Source organism: Netta rufina (assembly GCF_964035555.1).
Source record: "Netta rufina genome assembly, chromosome: 3".
Lineage (NCBI taxonomy): Eukaryota > Metazoa > Chordata > Aves > Anseriformes > Anatidae > Netta > Netta rufina.
Window position 1 is genome coordinate 6,276,863 of NC_140125.1, and position 26,203 is coordinate 6,303,065.

At 42.4% G+C, this 26,203-nt stretch overlaps 2 protein-coding genes across 3 annotated transcripts in view; one reads left to right on the forward strand and one right to left on the reverse strand.

The window, feature by feature from the left end:
* Nucleotides 1-12,434, forward strand: part of LOC311208149 (proto-oncogene c-Rel) — a gene marked incomplete at its 3' end in the record, with an annotated part of 69,238 nt that extends 56,804 nt beyond the window's left edge. For both annotated transcript variants that reach the window (XM_084284635.1, XM_084284634.1), the window contains exons 5-10: nucleotides 3,127-3,267; nucleotides 6,829-6,933; nucleotides 7,239-7,451; nucleotides 7,808-7,876; nucleotides 7,986-8,060; nucleotides 8,718-12,434. In XM_084284635.1, the coding sequence (XP_084140761.1) occupies nucleotides 3,127-3,267; nucleotides 6,829-6,933; nucleotides 7,239-7,451; nucleotides 7,808-7,876; nucleotides 7,986-8,060; nucleotides 8,718-9,505 (1,391 nt within the window). The remainder of the gene's footprint in view (nucleotides 1-3,126; nucleotides 3,268-6,828; nucleotides 6,934-7,238; nucleotides 7,452-7,807; nucleotides 7,877-7,985; nucleotides 8,061-8,717) is intronic.
* Nucleotides 12,435-13,634: 1,200 nt separating this feature from the next.
* Nucleotides 13,635-26,203, reverse strand: part of PUS10 (pseudouridine synthase 10) — a 32,617-nt gene continuing 20,048 nt past the window's right edge. The window contains exons 9-18 of the mRNA XM_084283547.1: nucleotides 24,989-25,053; nucleotides 23,989-24,074; nucleotides 21,289-21,414; nucleotides 19,587-19,643; nucleotides 18,583-18,659; nucleotides 18,434-18,489; nucleotides 18,191-18,308; nucleotides 16,893-17,035; nucleotides 16,319-16,418; nucleotides 13,635-14,332 (exon numbers count right to left, since the gene is read on the reverse strand). Of these exons, the coding sequence (XP_084139673.1) occupies nucleotides 14,294-14,332; nucleotides 16,319-16,418; nucleotides 16,893-17,035; nucleotides 18,191-18,308; nucleotides 18,434-18,489; nucleotides 18,583-18,659; nucleotides 19,587-19,643; nucleotides 21,289-21,414; nucleotides 23,989-24,074; nucleotides 24,989-25,053 (867 nt within the window). The 3' untranslated portion in view covers nucleotides 13,635-14,293. The remainder of the gene's footprint in view (nucleotides 14,333-16,318; nucleotides 16,419-16,892; nucleotides 17,036-18,190; nucleotides 18,309-18,433; nucleotides 18,490-18,582; nucleotides 18,660-19,586; nucleotides 19,644-21,288; nucleotides 21,415-23,988; nucleotides 24,075-24,988; nucleotides 25,054-26,203) is intronic.

Here is a 26,203-nt window from a genome sequence, read left to right on the forward strand (position 1 = left end):
TCTGAGAAAGAGGCTGCTGCACCTGCGGAAAATGCAGCGCGGGACTGGTGTGCTGAGAGACACGGTGTGAGAGGCTCGATCGCACGGCCACGCAGCCTGCACGCTGGGTTCAGAATCCAAAGCCAGATCCAGATTTTGTGCTTGGCTTCTGCCTGCAGTGAGTTGGCTGGTGCAAGGGTACCTGATTTCATTTTTCTGAGGTTTGAAATTTGACTACAGCTTGGGCTGTCCGGCTGGATCCAATGAACATCAGCGGCTGATGGAGCTCACTCATGTAAGCCTCAATGGCAGCGTGTGCTGGGAGCTCCTTGCTTCCTGGCCTGGTGTCAGAACAGGGATTAGAGGCACCCGAACTGCTGAGAACAAAGTCATGTTAAACTTCTGATTATCCCGTATGCAAGGTCCAGTCTAGAGAATGCACTTTTTTTTTTTTCTTTTTTCTTTTCCATTTTCCCTAAGTCGGGCTGTATCTTCTCTTTTTTCCTTTTCTTCCCTTTATTCCTGTTGGGCTGCATCTAGAGGCACTTGGACTACGGAGTCTGCTGAGCACTGCCCGTTCCAGCAAAGTGCTGAGGTGCAGAGACCTCATCGTACCCAGCAACTCCTCCAAGCATGAGCATGTCCTCGAGCAGTTTTATCAAAGGTTTGCTGGCAGCATCTGCTTCATCCTTGGTCGGCCTCACGAAGCGCCAGCCAGTGATGTAGACCCAGGCTGGGACGAACAGAAGGGCAGGGGTGGAGGCTGTGTCCGTACCCACCCGCAGGCTTTCAGGGACAAGCTGTGGTTTGCCCAGGGCGTCCTCGTGCACCGTGAGGCAGCGCTGGCTGCTGCATCCCGCGTGATGCTCTGCTCCTGGCCTGGGCTGAGGGGCGAGCTGCTCTGCTGCCACGGTGCCTCGGCGTTTGTGTGTCAATGCACCTGGCTTAAAGGAGTGTGACAGCAGAGAGAACTGCTTTCCAAAGATCCCGTTCTGGTAAGGTAGCAGGTCGGCTAATGAAGTACATTAAGTTGTAAAACTTCACTTTGCACATCTGAGTCAGACAGCAGCCTGTGAGGTTCACTGGCAGAGCTCCCCTGGGCCCTCACGTTTGTGAGGTTGCGTACAGACTTGGTTAGCACTTACTGCTGGGTCTGGCTTGAAATATTGCTGATCACGGGCTTGCAGAGCGGAAAGGTGATTTGATTTCTTTTTGCAATAGAAACTGGGAGAAACTGAGATATTGAGAACACCAGAAAGACTAAGAAATGCCAGTGGAAAGTATTCTGAGCTCAGAGCATTTGTTATTTCACACTATCAAAAGGTGAAAGGAAGAAAGCACTTGAGTGGGTACTGTGGAATCTGCTCATGGCAGGGTGGAGACCAGCCCATGATAAATGCTAAAGGTCAGAGCATTGCAATCTAATCAGCATGGTGTGATCCCCAGGCTTTTTATCACAAGCACGTTTAATCTTTTATTCTTACATGAGGTCTTTGAAAGGGCAGGGGAGGGAGCGAGCTTCAGAGGATGTGATCTGTTGACTTGGCACACGTTCACTTTAGGTCATTGTACCGCAGAGCGATAGAATATCTCCAGTAGGAAGGGACCCACAAGGATCATCGAGTCCAACTCCTGGCTCCACCCAGCACCACGCAAAAATCAGGCCATGCGACCGAGAGCCGTGTCCAAACACTTGAACTCCGGCAGCTCGGGGCTGTGCCCACCTCCCTGGGCAGCCTGTCCCAGTGCCCGACCCCCTCTGGGTGCAGACCCTTTCCCTAACCCCCAGCCTGACCCTGCCCTGTCCCAGCTCCATGCCGTCCCCTCGGGTCCTGTCGCTGTCCCCAGAGAGCAGAGCTCAGCGCCTGCCCCTCCGCTCCCCCAGGAGGCCTCCCCTCAGCCTGCCCTCTTGTAAGGAGAGCCTGACTGTGGTGAGCTGCTGCTTTGAACGATTTTGGGAGACGCAACTGCTTTAAATGATCTTAATTATCACTACTTCTACTTGAATAAAATGAGATTAGTTTCTCATTTGTCAATCACTGAGTATCAGCATAGTAGTTTAATGCCAGAGCTTAAAGGAAAGCATTTGATTTCCGATACTGCTGCTTTTCCCAGAGCTGCCCACGAAGCTGGGAGCACACGAAATGTGCAGTAGTGATATCCTAGGCCCCGTGTTTTGGAAGTAAAATGGTGAACAAAACTGAGATGTTGAGCTGGGGCTCTGCGTTACTGTTCTTTGCGCTGGCAGGAATGTGCAAGGAAACACGTCCTTCCCAGCCAGGGTTTGCTTGTTGAGCTGCAGAAGCGTATCACGATGGTATGACACGCTAATCGCTACTCCCGAAGGTTCAGAAGTGACACAGATGTGATGGGAAGGGGGAGATGGTCTGTATTGTTCCACCTTCGGTCTCGCCCCAAGGACTGCCTTCTGATTATTTTTCCATCTCCGTTTCTAGAGGAAAATAATGGTAACGTGTAGCAGAAATCTCTCACTTGCTGAGATCTTCAGCTGGATCTGAGTACTGCTTTGTGAAGGTTTTCCCTTTGGCAGTGGCATTTCTTTTGTAAACCTCATTATGCACAAACGAGAGAGAAACAAGTGCAGAGAATGACTTTTAAATTATAAATACGTGAACTTGCTCTGCAAGGCAAGGTAAGGACTCAAGGAACAAGTGGAGAACTAGGAGGAAGGATGAAAGCGCTGTGAAGGTGGACGTGCCTTGGTTGGTGTGACAGAGTCTGTTTTGGGGTGCACGGTCACCTTCCTCTGCTGCAGCTGCTCAGGGGCAATCCCACGTTGGCTCATCTGAACTCGTCCATGGAAAATCTGGTCAAAGAACAAGCCTTTAGGAAAACACCAAGGTAGGAAGGACTCTGCCTTGTTAGAAGGGATGTTTTTACTTTTCTTCTGCTTTGGATTTCGCCCTGTTTGATGAAGGGAAAGCGTTAAAGGCTTCTCCACCATATGCTGTGTGCAACCAGTTTATTCATGCAGCTCCTGTAACACCAGCAGGAACCATGGGCACATTCCCTCCACATCAGCACCGCCGCTTCTTTTACCAGTGGAGGCCCATCCCGAGTTTGTTAAAGAATTGCTGTTGCTTTTGAAGACTAATTCTTAGCCTTGTCTTTCCTTCTGCTGTTTAGTGCCTGAAGAGCAGCTGCACAACATCGATGAGTACGATCTCAACGTCGTCCGGCTCTGCTTCCAAGCTTTCCTCCCTGATGAACATGGCAACTACACGTTAGCTCTGCCTCCTTTGATTTCCAACCCAATCTATGACAACAGTAAGTACCAGCTCAAATATGTTTTTTTTTCCACTTTTTTTTTGGGGTCCCTTTGCGTGAAATGAAAAATACCAGGACAGATTCTGAGGTTTTGAGCTCTTTGGTAGCCCTTGGGGCACTTTTCTGTTTTGGCACTGTTAGATTCACGCCTAACGCATGGCAACGCGGTTGGCATCCTCTCAAAAGATGATCCCAGCATGAAATGTTGGTACGCTGGGGTCAGAATTGTCCGTCGCTGCCGTGGGCCCACTCACGGGTGTTTTCTCAGCCCTTGTTCACATATGCAGCAATGCCTGCAAGGACAGGCCTGCTTCTGACGTGCCGAGCAGTTAAAATTATAATGAGAGAGATGGCTGCCGCAAAACCCATCTGTTGTGCACCTAAAGCCCGTTTGTCCCACTGAGGAGTCTTGCCTTTGACTCGTGAGGGCTCTGCAACAGAGCTCTCAAGAGATACTTACCTCAGTGGGACGCTGTCCTAATGCTTTTGTGCTGCCCTTTGGCATCCCGTTCAGTCATATTTTCGGCGTAGAGGTGGGTAATGGGGGAGCTGAGGATTTCAGCCCTCACTGTGTGCTGGATTTCTGCTTCTGGGGAAGAGTAGCAGAAGAGCTTTTAATCGTGGAGAATCCTTTTTGGCAGCGATTTTTGTTTCTGCAGTGAAAGTATTTCCGTGTCAGACGTTTAAGGTCAAGGGCCATTATTTTAGGAGAAGCTACAGCATAAAATGAGATCTGCATTTTATGCGTTGATGCCCAGAATTTTGTTGATGTGTGCATAACCGTAATGAAAATGTTTAATATGAAATCAGGTGGGTTTGGTATTTTTAGTCTCTTCTAGAGTTATCTAGAAGCTGAAATTGTGTGCATTGTCTTACTGAGAACACTTGTAGTATTAATTAGGGTTGAGATAGAAATGATAGACGAGATTTGCAGCTACATCTCAGATGCCATTTAGAAATATGCCAAATCATGATTACTCGTCTGCGTTGATTGACGTCAGTCTTTGCTAAGCTGCTGAAATGACAGATAGCTGTGTGGAGGGGGAAGCTTGGTTTTTTAGTGTGGGTGTATGTGGGCAGCTCCTGATACACTGTAGGTATCTGAAATCCTCCGTGTAACATAGCAGCAGTGTAAATAAAACAGTGCATAACTGTAACCACAAATCATAAAAATTATGCGGCTGTTGTCAGGAACAGCAGTTTCAGATCTGAATTTCTTAAAAAAAAAAAAAAAAAAAAAAAAAAAGTTAGCATTTGTCAATCAGCTCTGCTGTACGGTACTGGCTAACAGAGGTTATAGGTTTAGATAAAAGATAAAAACGTATGGTGCAGTGGGTTTGGGAATCCTGTGTTGTTACACTTCAGGCTTTTCCAGCCCCATTCAGATCAGGATCAAAAAAAAATATCCAGAGCTTCTCAGAAAATCAGCTTTCACATCTTAATTCCAGTATTTTCTTCGCTTTCTAACGCTGTTTAGTTTCCACGTGCTTTGGGTAGTAGAGAGGTGTAAGAATAACCTGAACATAATGTGGAAGCAATCACATCAGCCAAGACTGGAAGTTCATAACATACGGTGTTACAGGCAGCTTCTGTTTTCAGTTGCTTGTAACATTAACTGGTTTTGAACAGAAATTTCCCAAGTTGCACTGAAAACTCTTGGGAAGAGTCACAGAAAGCATGGTGCTGCTTCTGAGAAGTGAGGTTGGGAAGAACGTGTTGTTCTGCCCCCGTGGAAAGTGGCCTGATTTTCGGTGAGCTCATCCTTCCAGATATTTGTTACTGCGGCCGTGCTTTCTGGGGGCAAGGAATAGGAGCAGGGAGGCAGGGGCGTGTGCGATGGGAAGCGGCGTGACACCGCAGGACACGGCCCGACCCGGCAGGCCACACGGTGTGCTGCCCTCCGGGGCTGGCACCCGGCTCGCCGTTCCTGCCCAGCACCAGGACTGGCAGCAGTGGTGCACCCACATGGGCTGGCATTCAGGGTTCTTGCACTTTCCACCCCTTCTAATCCGCATTAAAATAAAAGACAAAATGAAACGACACACTGCAGCCTGGGACACCTTCCCCAAAACCTGTTCAAAGGACGTTGGGTGCCATTTAAGCATACAGAAGTGAAACAAAGGTAAAATTAAGCTTCTCCTTGCAATTCTTAATTTACTCTTCCTGTGAAAAACGCACAATGACACTGTCAATCATATGATCCTGTACTGTTTCTGGTTTTGCTTTGATTCCCCTCCCTTCAAAGTTTCTGATTCATTCAGCGAACCAAGTGTTACGTGTCAGGCAGTAAGCGAGGCTGTGGCACCCGCTCACCATCCCCATCGCTGCTCGCAGTGACTACGTACCTGGGCTCTGGCCCCAGCTTACGGGGAGCTCTGTTCCAAGCCCGCACACCTCTGTGGTGCGATGGCCGACCTGCACAGCACCACGGAAAGCCAGGCAGGAATCGGCTCAAACTGGGAGCCTGGAGTGGATTTGTGTGTGTGCCCCCTCTGTGCCTCCAGCAGGCAGCCCGCGGTGCTGGGGCATCGCCTCGCCGTGCTGATGGGAGGGTGCTGAAGTGCATTTGGTGTGCTGGGTCGTGGCATAACAAAACTGGAGAGCATCACAGGACAGCGTAGTTTCATTTTGCTGGGATTGGACTGGGGGAAGAGGTTTTAACGCTTCTCAGTCGCTAGATTGTGACGTTAGTGCCCTTTTGAATAAATTGTGACAGCCCACGAAGCGTCTAGGGGCTGTTCTTCATTGCAGTAGTCTCCTGTCCTTATTTACCCTGCCGAAAAGCTGCTGCTGGTGAACCAGGGCAGACGTGAGCTGTACCAGGCAGTGTGTGGATGCAGGCAGTGTAAGTCCCTCGCAGTCACCAGGCTGTTGAGGCACAACCTGCACGCTCCAGCCGTGTTGGATTTATTGCAGTGTACAACATTATCAGGGGGTGCACGCAGGCTGCGAGTGCTGCCCACGTACGGTCCTGGCTTGGGGGTGGAATTTGGAGCATTTTGGAGTGAAATCTGCTGCCCTGAAGGTTAGGCTCCTAGAGCTGCTCTCAACCACCCAGATAGCGTGAGAGAGGACAGGTTTGGTGGCCAAGTGTGCCTGTGAATAAAGCTACAACCAGATACCCGGGAATTTTCTTGACTTGCCAGCCCAGCGTTTTCCAAAGAAGCGTGACTGTAACCTGTAATCAGTTACTTGAAGAACTGCTTTCAATTCTACAGCTTGCAGGGCAGCAGTGCTGAGCATAATGGCATCATTTAGGGAAGTATTTTGAGACTACTCTAGAATAGTTAGGGAGTAAGTGGCACATCTGCCCTGGACTCTTGTGTTTTGAGAGGAGCGGCTGAGCTGTAAGCTTGCTGTGCTGCTTGCTGACTCTGGATTTGCATGGAACATCAAGCCCTGCTGGAATGTATTTTTTTTTTTTTTTAGTGTGGATTTCGGAGCGTGTCACACTCCTCCAGCTGTTGCCTTCCCTTTAAATACCTTGATTCCCAGCACCTCCTCTTCAGCAGTGAGAATTAGAACAATTCTTTATCATCCATTTTGCCTGTTTGTTTCCAGGAGCTCCCAACACAGCAGAATTGAGAATTTGCCGTGTGAATAAGAACTGTGGAAGTGTAAAAGGAGGAGATGAAATATTTCTACTGTGTGACAAAGTTCAAAAAGGTAACCTTGGCTAGTTTTTTCTTCCTTTATTCCAAATGGCTGACACTACTGCTTTCTAGATGGGGAATTTAAACCCTTCACCGCGCTCCTGTGTAAGTGCTCTGGCTTTAGCTAGGCAGAATAGCTTTCAGGTTCAAGGGCTCTCAGCACCCCTGAAAGATGCTCTGTGTCTTTAAGGTCAAGGCATGTACTCTGCATCTCAATTCTGAGTCAGGCTCCTTTGTTCACTCCCCCTCCTGCTTTTTCTCCTGCAAGTTTTCAGTTTTCTTTAGCTTAACGAGCATCTTGTGTTTGTAACGGACTAGATGATATAGAAGTCAGATTTGTCTTGGACAACTGGGAGGCCAAAGGCTCCTTCTCACAAGCTGATGTTCACCGCCAAGTTGCAATTGTGTTCAGAACGCCACCGTTTCTCAAAGACATCACCGAGCCTGTCACGGTGAAGATGCAGTTAAGAAGACCTTCCGACCAGGAAGTCAGTGAACCAATGGACTTCAGATACCTACCAGACGAAAAGGGTATGGTTACCCTTGCTTGAATTTCTTAAAAGTTACTATCAATGCAGAACGCTTGTTTATAGTAAACAGTAACTTCATTAGTAAAAATTTTACAACGCTACTTTTACAATGTGAATTTAAAAAAAAAACCAAACTACCACTAGTCAGTTTGCTCCCTCTTTCAATGAAAACATCAAGAGTCATGGTTAACAGTGTCTTGGTTTGTTAGCAGTGTAGCCACATCTGAAATATATTTTTTAAATACATTTTTCTACAGTAAGGGGCCACTAGTGTAAGTTTTAGAGAGTTTCTTTACAAATTATTATATCAAAGAATTTTAATTAACAGTGGTCTTCCTTCTACTCCTTTTGTTGTAGATCCATATGGTAACAAAGCAAAAAGGCAAAGATCAACACTGGCTTGGCAAAAACTCATACAAGACTGTGGTAAGGGAAATACTTGTCTATGTCTTGTCTGAGCGAACTAAATGGTTAGATGGGGTCATTTTATTTGAGAGCAAACATTCAAAGTAGATTCGTGCTTCTTCCGTCACAGGATCAAATGCGACAGAGAGGCCCAAAGTGGCTTTGTTTTCTGCTACCAACCCTGAAGGGAAGATGATCAAGAAAGGTAAGTTTTGGCTTGCATGTCCCAAATCCAAGAGCAGTTTGAAACAAGCAGTATCTGATTGCTGTGGGAAGGGGCTGGTGCTTTTCAGGGAGCACTGAAGGTCCCAAGGCAGCAGCAGTACCTGTCTCTTATTCCTCCTCAGCAATGCTGTAACTTCCTTTTTCCACACAAGAGTGCTCCAGCCTCTTCATCATAATGCTTACATTTAAATAAAATTAAAATTATATTGAGGCCCTTTCTAAGCACTGCTGTCTTTAGTTCAGATGAGTATTCATTGTCTCTGGGTTCAGATACTCTATCCTTCAACCCTAACCCTCAGTTCCTGTCCTTCCCTCCTCTTTGCTAAAAATTCCGGTATTTCCTCAAGCTTTTCTCCCTGTAGGATACTGGTACTTCTGGCTATACAAGCTAAACCCATCAATTCTTTGCGTAAAAGAAGGTTGTTACCTTCAGCATGCCCCATAAAGGGGGGCATAAGGCAGACAGCTGTCTTGCTGCTGTCCAGAAATATAGTGCTTGTCCTGGACAGCATTGAAGCAAGTACGTAAAGTGTGGATCCACAGATAATCTTGTTAAGACAACCATTTTTGCCATCTGTAATTAAAACAAGCATACAGAAATGGCATAAAAATACAGTAATGTCTTTCCTCTTCACAGAACCAAACATGTTTTCATCCACGCTGATGATGCCAGGGCTAGGAACTCTGCCCAGCTCCGGTCAGATGTATCCTGGGTGCAATCAGATTCCCCATCAGCCCGCACAGGTGGGCCCAGGGAAGCAAGACACGCTCTCTTCCTGCTGGCAGCAGCTGTACAGCACCCCCTCCTCGGCTGGCAGCCTGCTCAACACGCACCCACAGAACAGCTTTGCGGCCGACGTGCCTCAGCCCGGCGCGCAGGGCAGCAGCACTCTCCCAGCTTTCCACGATAACCCTCTGAACTGGCCTGATGAGAAGGATTCCAGCTTTTTCAGGAATTTCAGCAGCACTAACGGGATGGGAGCAGTGGCGGTGTCAACTGCAGACGTGCAGAGTGTTTCCAGTAACAGCATCGTGCACCAGACTCATCAGGCCAGCACCACAGCAAGCATCATGAACATGGAGACCGATGACATGAACTGCACTAGCATAAACTTTGAGAAGTATAATCAGGTGTTAAATGTAAGCAATCACAGGCAGCAGCTCCACCAGGTGCCTCCAGCTTGTCCACCTGTGGTAGCCCCTGGCAGCACACCTTTTAATTCACAGTCTAACTTAGCTGACCCAGCAGTTTACAGTTTTTTAGACCAAGAAGTTTTAAGCGAATCAAGACTATCCACCAACCCTATTCAAAATCATCAGAACAGCATTGCAGATAGCCAGTTCTATGACACTGATGGTGTCCACACTGATGAGCTCTATCAGTCTTTCCAATTTGATACCATATTGCAAAGCTATAACCATTGAGCCCGTGCTGTTGGGCTGAAGTGGGGTACGTACAGCGACCAGTAGCTTACCCTTCTGGATTCCCTGCTTTCTCTTTCAGAATGTCACTATGTAAGTTTCACGATGTAACGTCAAAGTTATATATTACAGCCCAAAGACTGGTGCCCGTAAAGAAGAAAAGTGGGCGTAGGGTTTGGGGTTCTGTACTTTAGAAGTGCCTCTTAGACATTTTTATGCTGTTGGAAAAGGGAATTGTTAATACTTAAAGCATCATTACCTTTAGGGATAGTAAAAGCTGGTATCTTCAGAAGGGTCAAATTTCGTATAATTCACAGGGTTAAAATTGCCTGCAAAGAAACTGTTTTTGCAATGGAAAGTACTTTCCATCTTGATAGAACAGAAACTAGGAAGAAACTGCACACGGGCACTCTAGTTCAGATTCACCTGATGTTAAAGTTTTACTCAATTTGCTTGAAAGATTCAGGTTTCTTACCCTCTTTCATATAAAATATTTTTCTCCTAAAACAAGATCATGCATTGATTTTTCACATTTTCACCATATTCCATTTGCTTTCAAGGCAAATTTACTCTAAAAAAATTTAATGACTATGTCATTGTTAGATATATTTTAAAAGACCGGAAGGTTTGAGTTTTTAAATAGTCCAGATCTGTTGTAAATGAATCACTGCACAGAATAATGAACAGAAAGTAAGGACTTCTCTGCACTTCATCCCAAGTGCACTATTTTAAATGACAAAACCCTGTTGCTTTAGGAATGGAGCATGCCGTTATTTCTCCGGAATTTGTTTTTGTGTGTATGTAGCTGTGATGCGTATTTTATTTTGATCTGCAGAAATATTATTGAGCCGAAGCCTCTACCTATTCTTTCCTCAGGTATCCTGGCAGTTTCCTGCTATGCAAGTGACTGCTTAAAAAATGGCTCAGATCCGGCCTCCCCACCACCCCCTCACAAGAAGGCTTGGGGTAAACCCAGAGGCAGTCTTAGTGCAGCCAAACTTAGATGCACTGTATTAACAATTTAAGGCCATTTCAGTCTGTACTAATTAAAAACACTCCTTTACACTCTGTATCAGAAACCAGATCTTCCTCTTTTCACTTGCTTCCCAATCTTCATTCTTAGCCTGAGGTGCGAGGTGTCCAAGGACAGCTTGCATGAATTAACTGGCTAGGTGAGACACTTGTCTGCATATAGGGCTTTGCTATTTTATTATTATTATAAAAAGCAAGACAGCAAGAAATATATCAGTGCATTTCTTAAGTTATAGAGCTGTTTCATATGGCAGATAAGGCTTAAGAATCTAATTTTTACTGTTTGGCAACATAAAACTGCACCACGAAGAGACATATTAAATAGCACACTTGAATGTAAAAGAAACAAAAAACACAACCCCAAATTAAAAAAAGCTACTTGAGATGTACAGTTGTATGCAAGGCAGAAAGGAACTCCAAAAAAACTCAGTGGTTTATGGGAAAGCAATGACTGTTTAAGTGCAGTAATTCACTGCATTGAAGGCAGTGAGGTGCTGCAGCTGTAACGCACGACACCAATTACACAGGTTTGACGGAAAAGGTTCTTTCGAGGTGTATAAATGAAGTTTGGAACACTGCTTCCTGTAACTTCAGTACACGACAGAATGAATTGACTCTCCACACTTACTTAAAGCAAGTTTTTTTCTCACTTCTGCGAAACACTTACCTTTTCAGGAGCTCCGCCGCAGTCTTCTGACAGAAAAAAACAAAGAAATACAAAGAAAGCTTGAAATGTGTTGTTTATTCAGTTCTTTTTTTTTTGAAGTTCTCAACTTTAAGTTTATTAAAAGTAAACATTTTCCTTACTTTATAGAATGCTCTTTATAGTACAATTTGTTTTTACAGTATAATTAAATATTTTCAAAGTTCTGTTTTCCTTTGTAAACAAGTTGGTTTGGTAATTAAAAAACTGGTTATACTAAGGACTCAGCTTCTGCAGCCTTCTCAGATTCACAGCATCCCTCCCACTAGGGAGACCAGAGCAATCGGAGAAATTAGGCTTTGGCTTGCTTATCCTGGGGCTCTTAAGACTATTTTGTTCCGTTCACAATTACTGTTGGCTGCTGTGAAACCTTAAGCAATGTGTGCATTAAGGATTCATTTGCACTCAGCATTTTTTTGTGGCACAGCAATTGACTCGTTGGGCAGATGGGCGCAGAGCACAGATGCACTCGGGCTCTGCCAGAGACGTACACCAGGTACAGCTTGCACTCACCGCCTTTCCTGCAAAGAGCTGTCTCCAGGCTCAGCTACGCTGATACAAAAAAATGGAGGGGGACGTTTTATGTGCCCAGTTGTTTGGAGAAATACAACAGCTTCATTTTAAATCTTTCCAGTGTGAAGAAAGATGATGCTAAAGAACAGTGCTTGGACCTTGTTTTTCAGCATTTTCCATGTAACAGGCTAGAAAATACCTTCCTCTTAAGCACATGCCTCAAGAACAAAGTTAAATCATGCTCTTGTTATTCTCACAAAACATCCTGAGTTATCCACACGTAGGCAGCTTACTTTTAAAAACAAGATGAAGGCCAAAGTAGAACATTAACACTATTGCCGCAAAATTCCTTACAGATTATGCTCGTTCAAAATGTTTATCATATTAGAAACTGCAGACTTTAAGCAAAGTTCAAAGACTGGATTACAGCTCATTTTCATACAGCCACGTGATAACCGAACAGTAAATGACTAGCTAAACAGCTGTACAGACATTTGCATCATCAACTTTTTTTTTTCTTTTTCCTTCCTCTGGTGTATTTCACATTTATCATAAAAAGCCATCTAAGGATTTTTGGTGGACCTCGCGCCATTGTATGGAGAAGATTAGACTCAGCGCCTTTAGCATTGTCTTTAGAGCCTCATTTCTCTGCATTCTGATTCTTAACAGTGTCCCCTGTCACCATGACAATGTAGAGCATATTGCAGGAAGCTGAACCTGAGTGCACCTTAAGTGTCTGAACTATGACCGGAGTAGGAGTCCTTCCTGCTGCTGCCTCGTTAGTTCTATTTCCCCCCTGGGCCAGCTCTTCTAATGTCTGTTGTGCCCATAGTGCAGCCTTGCTTACATTTTTCCCCTCTAGTTTATGGAATTTATAAATCACATTTTAGCTCACTCTGAGTTTCTGTCAAGAAATCACATAGATATGAGACTGAAATTCTCTTTCTGTTTGTTTTCTGAATTCAGTTTCTTAAGTTTTCCATCTTTCACGACACTTCCTTTCTGGGTACTGATTGCTATCTGAGGCAACTACTCCTAGAATCTGTTGCTCATAACAGCTTTCAGATTAAAAACAAAGAAATCTTGCTGTCTGTATCAGGTTCCTACTGTTTTGTATTGGAAAAACAGGAGCTTCTGAACTGCAGCTATACTCATGTCACAGTGGACTAGAAAAACAAATGATGACAGTCAAGTTCTGACAGCCCATCACAGAGTATACAACATTTAGACTAATTTTTCAAGATAAGTTTTTAGGCACTCCGTTAGAATGTATGCATTAGTGCCTTTCTGACCCTTCAACTACAGTTATCATGCATCTGCTCTACTGGGAAGTCCTGGCACCGCTGACTTCAAGGTAACACATCTCAGTAATCTTCCCTATCCCTAAACTGTTTTTTCCTGGAAAATCATTACCCTCAATCTCTGAAATGTTTGTTAATGAAGAGCCCTTAAATTCCAAACCTTAATTTCTTGAGGACAGTGTAACTCTTCAGTACTTCAGGTGAGCAGAAACATCTTCCTCACTGAATTAACATCCAGGTACCCATCCAAGGCTAGGTACTAGAAAAAATGCAATACACTGCGACCGTACTGCAAAACAAGGCATTTTATCTCTGTCTCGGTCTTTTAACGCCAACATTCTTCAGAATGTTCTATATTTATTTGCACTTTGGGGTTCCTGGTATCCCTATTTTTCGCTAGAATTCCATCACGCATTGCCAGGAATTCCCTATCTTTTGGTGACTCACGGGGAAATCCTGTTCGTGAAGACTGTAACCAGGCCAAAGAGCTGCCGAGTTTCTAGGAAGCATCGCTGATGTTTTACAATGAGAAAAACAGTTTTTAAGTGCAAAGTTTTTATCTGCAAACTGTTTTTCCCTTTGAAAAGCACTCCAAGAGCCAAATCTGTCTGTCTCTGAAGCTGACATTGATCAAAAAGCAGCCAGCACAGGGCAGAATATCACCTCGTTCCAGGCACTACCCTACTGCTTTCAGAGTCTCATCTTGTGAAACAGTCCTACATGAACAGGGCTCAGAAAACGCTAGGACTGCACTTCAAGCAATTCAGTGCTACCTGCATCCAGACAAGAAAGCTGCATCCAATATAAAAACAGTAAAAAAAAAATAAAAAATAAATCTGGCTGTAGGGAGGGTGATTTTTAATTAAAACATTCCAAACAGTACAGCATAAAACACACATAATGTACTCGCTTAGCACGCCGTATGCAGGCAGTATACCATTTGTTTTTCTTAAGGGATTTTTTTTTAAAAAAAGATTTGTTTTCAATACTTACTAAATACTTAACTTTTTAGCTTACCAAAATTGTATGCACAGAAGGAATTAAAATAGGGCTAGATACTAAATGAACACTACCTGTTCCAGAGTGTTTGAAGTTGATTCAAACTAACAATATCCTTTGGCAGATCAACATGATCCAAACGTTTAACAAAAACACTTTGCAACTGAGCTGTAATACCATACGGTGTTCAGTAACCAGCTGATGACAGAGGAGCTGTTTTTTCCTCATTCCAACTTGGAAGAGCTAATTATCCAGGGCTGGAGGCCAGTCAACATCAACAGACTAGAAGAGCAGGAAAAGAAAAAAGTTACAAATCAGCAGACCATGTTTTCTGTATTCAGAAAGACTTGCCATCACTGTGTTTGGCTGGTCTGGACTAACAGTGGGAAGAGATAATCATAGAATCATAGAATATCCTGAGTTGGAAGGGACCCTTAAGGATCATCAAGTCCAACTCTTGACACCGCACAGGTCTACCCAAAAGTTCAGACCATGTGCCTAAGTGCACAGTCCAATCTCTTCTTAAATTCAGCCAGGCTCGGTGCAGTGACCACTTCCCTGGGGAGCCGGTTCCAGTGTGCAACCACCCTCTCTGTGAAGAACCCCCTCCTGACGTCAAGCCTAAATTTCCCCTGCCTCAGCTTAACCCCGTTCCCGCGGGTCCTGTCACTGGTGTTAATGGAGAAAAGGTCTCCTGCCTCTCGACACCCCCTTATGAGGAATACATAAAGAGAGACATTATGGGAGAAGACAAGAGGGAGAGTGGCATGAAACAGCCACCTCGTTCTGTTGGCTCCATGAGTATCAATTCGAGCTGGGTTTTCTTCATAAAAAGCAGAATTTCAATTCTTTTTACTATTACTAGCCAGAATCAGTTGATGTAGGCCTGCATTTGTAGAGTATCCAAAGCTGCTACTTAGAAACGTGAGCTATCTCCTCTTATCTTCTAACCTGAGCTGTATATCCTATAGATGGGGTGTTAGGATGTGAAAACAACCTGTTGATTGATGCCACAGAAATATTCAGGTATTGGGCAGTGCAGGCAAGACTTGAGTAGAAAGCCATCAGCTGTCCCCAGATCTGCCTCCTCAGCAAGGAAAACTACACTAAAAGAATAAGCAGGCGAGCATTATGCAGAAGAATTATCGAGGCAACATCATTAAGAGTTATTCTGACTGTTAGTCAAAAGGGACAGAACATGCCTGACACTTGATTAGAAGCAACTGTAATAATTACTACGACTGGATTATGTCTTTCTTCCCTGCTCTCCCTGAGGCCACATCTCCAATTTCCTTTGGGCATAAACTTGTTGTTCACCCTCTTCCAAATGTTGTGCTGTTGCGATCACAACACAGGAATCACAACGCAGTACATTAAATGCCTTGGCTCCAAGACTGCCTACATTAATCACACCTATTCCTTGCCTAATCTACAACTTCATCAAAGGATTAGGCTCTTAGGCTAAGCTAAATTGCATTACTAGCACGATGACTAATTATTTTAGAATCCCTAGACATCCTTCATAGTTGTGTCCAATAAAAGTAGTGACACCCATCCGTGCGAGAGCAATCCTGATCAGCCTGCACCAGGTTCAAATGCTCCTGTTTTCAGCGCCCCCTGCAAGCTCTCTTTCTGTATTATCCCCCCACAGGTACACAAAAAACTGCACGTCTGCTATGCAAAATTTAACACATAGGCAGTCTTCCAGAAACACATGACAACAAGCATGCTGGTAACCGGCTACTCAATGTGAAAATTCACGTTTTAAATAGACCTTGCCAAACCACCAGGTTTAATATTCAATTCAAATCTCCACATACATTCTTTTAGCCAAAACAAATTTTGTAGTTACAAGTCAGTATCTACATCATCTGACTCCAGCAAGTGAATAAAGATATTTAGTTTGAACCAGTGTTGAAAGAGGAAGTCAAGTCTCTCCTATTTTTTCTCCGCCCCCCTTTTCAAAAGAAATGATGTAAACAGAACAGAAAAAGAAAAGGCTCTATTACAATGGGTCCTAATAATAGGTGTCATCAATTCCTGCTCTGTCCTCCCATCCCTCGCCCAACACGAACTCAGCAGAGGAAGCCTGTCGCATGACACAAGCATGTGGCAGTGTGGTACAAACCATCATCTTTGCATAAACGTCATCTTTCCTATTAACTGAGGTAAGAAATGTTGATTTGGTTAGAGCGATTCCATTGAAAGCATCTCACAAATGCAACTACATTACTAATTGCCAGGACAGATAAATAATGAAGAACTCACTTCTACATCCAACTCCAGAATGTCAGCGGTTCTGTTCAGTAGGGAGCCAATATTTGGTTTTGTTCTTCCAAAGTCTCCGTGCACAAATTCTTTAATGTAGCTAAAAAGGGTGGCTAAGGAAAGGTGCACTGTGCCATAAAGGCCTCCAAAGGTGGAGGGGGAAAAATGGAAAAAAATAGTGTGATGAAAAAACATACTCAAAGCAAAAATAGTATATTTTTCTACTGCTAATCTAAATTGAAGTGAACATCCTGTTACGACTATCCTTAACATCGTGTTAACCTCATATCCATAAAGACTACTAATTCTTGGCTTTTTATACATTTTATAGCTATCAGATACTTCTCCATCTATCAGATTGCTCACCGCCAAAATACGCACAAACTGGTAGCATTTTTGAATGAAAGCCCACGTGAAATTCTGACATAAAAGCAAACATCAGCAAGATCTGACTGCTGAAGAACCGAGATTTAGAAACACTGCAGAGATAAAAGCAGGAAACTTCCCATTGCCTGAATTGCTCTCATCAACAAGGTGTTTCGTAAATGCATTGTGTAACAGCAGCTAAGGATACGTTCCTGCTTGAGTCTTCAGATGCAGGCGAAAGTGATGCTCATCTATGTACTCAGACTTCATGGTGTGAATGATCCGACATCGTACGGCCAGAGGCCTTCTGTGAAGAACCCGGAGAGGTGTCTTCTGGTCAAGTTTTAATTCCTATTACAAGAGGGAACAAAATAAACGAGGAAGGAAATATGCAACACACTGCACAGATTGAGATGAAATCAAATGTCCCATTAGCCAATCGCATCTTTCTTTTTTATATTGTGTTATGGGAGTTGAGTAATCTTCTGGAGGAAAGACTAATTTTTTTCGTGTTTATGGAAAGAAAAAAGGACAGCCATCTCAGAGGCTACACAAGAAGGCCTCATATGAACACAAACTAATGGAATCACATATACAGAGGAATAACCTTGAAATCTCCACGGTCGTTTGCTGGAATAACTCCAGGATTTGAAACCTCACTGAGAGCCTCAGGCAATCAAAAATAAAATAAAAATCCCATCCACAAAATGCTTTGTCTAAACTACAGCCAACCCTCTAGAAATAATAATGGGGGGGGGGGGGGGGGAAGTTCTCAGAATAGACGTTTAAGAAGCTCATTCCCTACCCTCATCCCCTTCCCCAGATAAGATGCCGCACTTTGAAAGGCAACCTTTCAGGAAGTGGGTAGGCATACTTAAAAAAAAAGAAAACAACAAAACCAGTTCACAACAATTGTTTCCCTTAACTGTATTGGTTCAAGCTTCAATTTGAGAATGATTTCATGGCCAAGACCCATAGACAACAGTGCAACACAACAAAAACTGAAGACATTCCCCCACCAGCATTGTCCCTCTGACTAGCTTTTGGAGGAAGTTCTCGTTAACACAGCACACTTGCTACACTGAGCACTTGGTTAGCCCTTTTTGCACTATTTTCCAGAGACCTTACAAACTTCTAATTGCTGCAGCTGTGGAAGAATGGCTTTAGAGCTTGCAGAAGAAGCAATCACCATTCCTTTCACTTAAACAAAACAATCTAAGGTAAAGAAAGAGGCGTCGGTGCCAGATTTCCCCCTCCCATTCCCTGCTGTTTATTATTTGGTCTGCTATTACACAATAACTTGTAACAGGCTATCTAACAGTGAGAAGGGGGAAAGGGAAAGGAGATATGAAAGTCATATAGCAGAAGGAACCCCGATCAAACAAACCAACCAACCACAGGAAGGAGGTATGACCATGGGTGCATGTATATAAAATCTCCCCTAAGACACCAGGACAGGTACTACATAAATTAACAAAAAAAAAAAAAAAAAAGAGCTACAGATACCTTGATATCATCTAGAAATGCAATATCTTCTTTCTGTATTGCTTTGTCTGTCCATACTAAGGCACTATAGGTCTTTGTTTTTTCCTCTTCACCTTCCTTCATACGACCAATTGCCTCTCTAAATAAAAGAAATTAATTACTCATGTAACATAAGCATAATTATATAATGCTGTGAGCAAGAACGCTTGCAAAACTCCCAAAGCGTCACTTTGAAATCCCTTGCCAGCAATGATAAATACTGACCTGGTGACAAGCTGTAAATCTCGAACCCGTATTTTGTCTGACGAGTTATTAATTGTCTGTGATATTTAAAAAAAGAATCAGTTAGCAAAACTGCTCTCTTAGAGAAGAAACACATGCTTTATGAGTTCCAGGAGGTGCAAATGATTTACCTGCTGAAGTTCCTTCATTTCCTCAGCAGTAAAATGTATTCTACGAGGATTCACAAGCTCAATGGCGAAGGGCCTTCCTGGCAACATGCACAGTCATAAAACATAAAAACATGTTGTTCTAAATTAACGTTTGAATTTATGCAGTAAGGTTGGAAGGTGTGAAGGCTGTCTGCTGTTATGCAAACAGGGATAGGAACTTGCAGGCTTAGGGATGTAACATCAGATGGAAGGAAAGAAACAAGGGACTTTTTTGGCTACTAAACCCCAGTATCAGCAATAAGTGCAAATTACGACTTCCCAGAAGACATCTTGTACAAGTCTGTGCTAATTAAAAAATAAAATAAGAAAAAAAGTTAATTAGCTTATTTTCTGTCACCTACAGCAATGCCCAGGTGCAGGATGATGTTAAATCCCGCTCCCTCAGCTAAACATCTGTTGCAATAGCTGCGCTTTCTGTGCTGAGGGCCAGGGATGCTCCCCAGTAAAAGCAATGCCAAGAACGACACTCCCAATCAGACAGGAACTGGAATGTATCATTGTTAGTTTTCACTTTTTTTTCCCCCCTGCTCCTTTGGATATAGTAGATTCAGAGTATTTTCTAATACTGACCTTTAGAAAGGAGCCAAGTTCAAAAAGAAAACAAGGCTTCCCCACTCCCCAGTGACAGGTAAAGCACAAGGACCCAACAGAAAACAAGACAGGAATCTGTCTGGCATAAAGGTTTTAAAAATAGGAAGTGAATAAAACAAAATATTCGTAACAAGCTCTGCTTTTCCATGCAGCTATGCAGCCAGGGACACAGAAAAAGGTCTCCTCTTTCAGTTCTTTTTATGAAGCTATGAAGTCTTTGGGAAGAAATACATAAATATCACTAAAATGTTTCCACCATAAAACTTCAAAGCATGCCCAGTCACACACTTATGCACTTAGCAGTCAGCAAGACCTATCAGGGTAGCTCCATTTTGTTTGTTTCTGTGCTTCGCAAGAGATGTTCCAAGCCTTACCATTGCCTAGTGTTCGTACATCCACATCTTCTCTTCCAGAGGAGGAAAAATTAAAGCCTATAACAGATTTGAACAAGGGAGATGAGATTTTACTTTACATTTTTAATATTCTCCACAGCTTTTAAAAGGTGAGATATTCTAAATTTGTTTGCAAATATACTTCAAATAGTTATCTTTATAAAATGAAGCCTGCACTGTATTTGAGCAAATCAAGAGGGAAACAGTTTCTGTTTATTCCTTCATGCTCATTAATTTCTTGAAAAGCACTCCTAATTTTTTGGCCAATCAATGTGAGCTGTCTTCCTCCAAAACAGAACTTAAATACACCCAATGGTTTCCAAAGATTTCAGAGAAATTTCTCCTAGTCTGCTCTCCTGGGCAGAAGAGGAAGAAAATTCAGGTCCAATCTGAAAGATAACCACTTTTTTTTTTTTGTTTGTTTGGTTGGTTGTTTTTGTTTTTGTCTTTCAAGCTACAAACATGTATTGTTGGATATTTAGTTTCCTGTATCACACCCCTTCTATCTTCAAGCTTTGCCTGAAGATGGACTGGGAGACCAAACCTTGCACTAAATAGTAACTTTGCAGCTCCACTATAAAGGGTCTCTGAAAAACTGTTTCACTTTTATTTTTTTTTTCCTCTATAGGGAACAAACAAGAGCACAAAGATTTTCTTAGTTTTTATTATCCCTCACTTCTCCAGTCATGTAATGACAACTAAATAACAGCGAGAAAATGTTTCCATGGCCATGAAGGCTTTTTTCTGTCACAACATCAGAATTTTCTTAGTTGGACTCTCCTTGGACAAAACATGCTCTGGATCTTTTATCAACTTCACAGCCCTTTGCTGGACTCAGTGTAGCATGTCCGTGTCTTTCTCGCACAGGAGCCCCAAACTGGGCCCAGGACAGTGTCACACCACTGCTGAGAAAAGGCAGAAGATCACCTCCCTTGACCTACTGACAACAGTCTTCCTGTACGTTTATCTTGCTCCTCACCGTTATTTATAAGCATTTCTGGTGGTCACCTGTGGTAATTCTGCAAGCTAAAGTCAGGTGTTACATACTAATTGGTCTGAAGACACAGTCTGAGAATTTTTCTAGTGTTCAGATTAGCATAGCAACTCTTGGGAGGGAGGAAAGAAGGGGAAAGAAACTCTTTTTTTCTAAACTAATATGTAATGCAATTTTTCCTTGGGCGTTCTATGTCTCCAAGTCTAGCAGGCGACAAATGACAGGCAATGATTATTTCATCTGGATAATCCCTGGATAAGCATTTATCTTATGGAACTCTACGCACTGAAGAAAATAAATTAATCAAGGTAAGAAACATGAAGGGGTTGAAGGCTAGGCAGATATTATGGAATGCCCGTGGCAAAAACCTCCTCATTAGGAGTCACTGAATGAATTACCAACTGTTACGAGACAAAAATACTACCGCATAAAAGCAGACTTTTTGCATCATCAGATCAGCTGAGGAGATATTTTAGAAGGATAAAAGATACTGTATGAAATACAATCATCTAGTTACTCATAGGCCATAGCTAAAAAACAGCTTATGGGCTTTGGCTCAGAAGGGTAGGAGAGGGATAAAGAAACGGAGTGTTTTCCATTACACTCTTGTATTAAGTGAGTAGCTACTAAGAAAAAATATTCTAGAAATAATGAGAAATATATATGGTAAAAGATCTCCTAGACACTTACTGTCTGCTTTGAATTCTGCCATTAGATGCTCCGAAATCAGTTCTTCCACTGAAGACTCCAGCTTTCGCTCCCCATCAATAATCCAGGGAGTCTGAGGTAAATTCCTTGAATATTTATTGTACCTTCCTGTACAAACAAGCATGTTACCTGTAAGCGTTCTTAAGTAATGGACAAAAGAACCAGTATTCCATATTAAAATGCATTTAACTTCCATTGGAGCCTCATGAAAATAATTTTAGACACTTAACCTTGTTTTACAGCAAGAGCACTGCAGCAACATATTCATGCTCCTGGAGCTACAAGTGTTTCAGCACCCAAGACGACCAGCTTAAAGGCACATGTGGAGAACCTATTGCTGCAGTCAAACCCTCAGGTATGAGAAGCATATAAACAAAACTGTACAAAGACTAACACAACTGAGAAGGAAAAAACAGAGATCCAAGTACCCAGTTTGAGGCAACTTAGTTCTGAATAATTATTCTTTGAATCAGAGCACGGTATTGAGCCAATTTCCTCCAAGCCGAACTAGTGTTTTTTATACAAATAAATAAATAAATGAAATCAGTATTATATATTGAGGTATAGCTCGATACATCCTCACTAGATAAACAGGATATATGTATATACACAAAAATATATATATGTGCTTGTTCACCAATCTATTTATGTCCTAAGTAAACAAGTTCCCCCACATCCTTCTGTCAAATAGTTCAGGTTTCAATCCAAGTTCTGCCTTGTCTGAATGTTTAACAGAAGAAACCCAAACTAAAATGCTTTGGCTTGTTACAAGGAAAACCACGCTAGCAAAATATCTCAATAATAAACCAGTGCAAATTTCAAGAACCTTGGAACATTGCTATGCAAACAGATTGCCATCCTCTGACTGATTCCAGTCCTAGTCTGGTATTATGTCATGCTTGCACGCGACGCGAGGGCTGCTACAACCACGAACGAGCCTGACACAGACGACCAAGATGAGCTTTCTTGCTGACAGGTTTTATAAGTGAAAATATGCACAAAACAGGGAGCTCATTCAAAAAGAACGAGCAAACCCCCTGCACTAACATATTCCAAACCGAAACCCTGCATTTATGAAACAAAAAAAGGAGTTCAAAGTAGCTGTGCATATGGTACCTGTGTCTTTGTCATCTCCATTTTTTTGGCTTTCAGTATCATACTTTCCTATTTCTAACAACACTTCCTTCCTGCATTTTGATCTGCAGAAAAACCCACACAAACAAATGGGGAAACTGACTAATACTGTTTCGATGGGGCAAATAATGAAAGTACTATGAATAACCATTCAGAAGTCAGCTTCACATTGCTAAATTCTCTCTCCATAAAATGGAAATAGGAAAATAATACATTTTTTTTCTTTCAACTCCCCATTCTAATAATTTTAGCTTTTGATCTGAGCCAGAGTGGGTAAAAAAACACAGGTATTTCTCAATTTGACAGCTTCTCCTGAACACTTTTTTAAAAAAAAAAAAAAAAAAAAGAGTAGCAGAGGGAAGGGATCAGTAAACACCAAAGGTAAGGTCAAGTGGGTGACACAAACTCTGAAACTGTGCTTACAAATTAAGATCCAAATCTCAATTAAACTGCTGTAATAGCAAAAACAAAACAAACAAACAAACAAAAAACTGCACTGTATTCAAGAAATTCTTCTGGATTTTCTTTATAAATTAGAGATAACATAGGGTTGTGTTTTTTTTGTTTGTTTGGAACACCACCACTACCCTAAAAAAAACAAAACAAACAAACAAAAAACCATCCCAATCTATAAGTTACAAAACACAAAAACAAAATTCAATTCAATCACATGCAGAAAACTGACTATGTCTTTCTACATACATGATAAAACCACCCAACAAAACAGGGTGTTTGGAAAAGGCTAAATCAGGTATCTTGGTTTCATGAAAATGTATATTTAACTGTCTAATTGGTAATTAAAAATAAGAAACAGGTATATAGAGAACACCAACTAGCCTGCCATGCGAATACTCAATTTCACATTTTTTTCTTTTCATTTGAAGTTTTCCTTTACTCACGATTTTTACCCTCCTTTTAAACATAGCATATAGGCTTATAATTGTATTTTTTAATAGTCTGTGTATAATTAAATATATGGTTGTTTATACACAGGCCTGGGGAAGGTTAGATACACTTATAGGCAACAACAGAATCATCTCAATGCAGGGACATCAAATGTTGTTGCACTACCTGTCTTACCCAATTATTCCATATGTTACCTTGGGTTGGAGGGGGCTAAGATTTCCAAAATTTCACTTTTAATTAATTTCATGAAGATCAACAGTTTTGGCTGAAGTAATATGCAGATAAATCCAGATGGTGAACACTGCTAAATCCAACTCAAAATCCCAGCAAAGGAACAGCACAGCTCTGCTGACAGCTTATCTAGTGAGGAAATGCCTTTCCCTAACCATGCACTCATCGTGAGGGGCTGTACTGCAACTGCAGCATTTGCAGGGATAAGGGTTATCCCAAGGAGACAGGAAGCAAGACCAATATAATTTCTTCCCCTTTCCAAGTCCACCCTTAGATAGAGCTAGATTTAATTCTTTGCTCCTTATAAGTAATTACAGGAGTCAACAGATAGCAAGAGTCTCCTGGCTCTTGTGGCAGCATTACAAAGTTACGCTTAAGACAACAGAGCAGCAAATAAATGGATCACTTTACCAGCCACAAAAACTGCACCATTATTGCACTGAATTTCCAGCGCAACGCAGAGGTTCTTTGGTGAACACGGGGGACACGGAAAATGCCTGTAAAAGAAAGATTGAGAAAAACTAGTAATACCAGAACATAACAGAGCATCACCCTGGTAATAATGGCATGGAAAACAATGGCTTCAGGTACTAAAAACACAGCTACAGTATAAATTCAGTATTCACATTAGTAGCTGGAACAGCAAGAGATGAATAAAGAAAAGAGCTGTGAAGATTTAGGGCATTTAAACATAGTGAACTACTGAGAAAATGTTTACTGATGTCTTCCTACTGCTTGTGTTTTTGCTGCTTGCTTGTTCCTCTATTTTAACCATATTACACTGTCTGGTGTTTTCTTAAAGCTCAACCCACCCCTACCATTTTGGAAATATGGGAAAAATGTTGTTCTTGTAAAGAGAAGTTTGCCGTACAGACTCAGGTTCATAACACGGGTGGAAGTTCCACGATTTCTAAATCTCTCCTGTGGTTTTGAGGATGCACATAAAGATTTGTTTCAATGTGTGAGATTGGCAATCCTGCAATAAGCTGTTTTCACTTCCAACCATTCTAAACCCCATGCCAGCCCAGAGACTTGCAGTGACGCACTGCCGGCAGCACCAAGCAGAACTGCAACTCCCTGACCTACAGCTGCTCTTCTGTGGTGCTCCTGGGATATGAAAACAATGAAGCAATATTACTGATGGGAAGAAGACCATCGTTTGCATCGTTTTGTCCAGTTTTCCATCTCCTGTGGCTTAATTCAAGCATTTTAACATTGCTTTAACTAAAAAATCAAGAATTATATTTTATTATCAGAAAACGCAACACATTTCAAATAATACACTAGCGGAATTTAAACAATTAGTTCTTTTATAGTCATCTTACTACCACTTACCCACCTAATATTTTCCTCCCTATCCTAATTCTATACAAAAGAACAATACTAAGAACTAGTTTCAGTATATACTTACTTGAGAAAATCCTCTTCTTTTATCTTCTCTAAGGCTTTCATAACTGCCATTCTAGTGAAAACAGACTGCACAGTGAAATAAAAAATGAGTCAAGAAGAGAAGTTAAGAAAGGATATGCCTAAAAAAGAAAGAAACCCTAAAACATACACACGAGACACTTCTCACAATACATTTTTTTCACTTATGTTTTATGTTTTCTTATACCTACAAACTCTGTATCAGTGAGAGCTCACTGTGACCTTAAACCTTAACAGGGCAACAAAGAGCAACAAGTAATTTTGCCTAAATATATCCAAGTAGCTTTACTCACAACATGAAAACAACATAATTAGTGCAGCTTACAGATCAGAACATAATGATTATTGTTGTACACTTATATGCTCAGGGTTTTGTAGAGTTGGGTCTTGAAATCCCCCGGGGATGGAGCCTGCAAACCCTCCCTGGAGGTAGCCTGCTCCACTGTCTGACTGTCCTCATGGTGAAGTTTTTTTCTTGCATCTACTTTGAACCTCTCATTTCACCTTATGGCCACTGTTTCTCCATCTTCTACCGTGCACTGTGCTGCCTCCCAACCTGGCAGTCCCCAGTCCGTGTTGCTGACAGAGTTTAATCCTTCCCAGGTGTCAGACTGTGTGTTTGATGCTGCCAAATTTCATACGGCTTGCAGCAGCCCGTTCCTTCAGCCTGCCTACAACTCTGCCCTCAGGTGTATCTAACAGTCCTTCCAATTAGTTGTCATCAGCAAACTCGATGAGAATAGACTCTACAGTCTCCTCCAGGTTTTTATAAAGATGCTCAAAAGGAGGGATCCCAGGACAAACTCCTGCAGTACTCCACTATCACGGGCATCCAGATAGAGTATGACACCCAGTAACCACTACCCTTTAAGCCCACTCACGTGGATTATTACCCATCTAGCTGTCCACCCATCCAGACTGTAAGTCTAAACGCTTCAGGAAGAGCACTGGTACGTGGAAAGGAACTGAAAAGTCATGTTTTCATTCAGCTTCAGGACTTGGAAAAACAGTGAAAAATACTGAATTGCTGTTTGGGGTGATTCAAGTCCTTGCTCTGATGATCCAGGACATCCTGGATGCCTTCAGGAAAGTTGCTGCTTCTCTACCTAAGCATAAACTAGAGATAAAGTACAGATAAAAGTACCTTCCTTCCTCATAGGACAGATGAGCTGGAAAACCTTTAAAGTAACAGTATGTT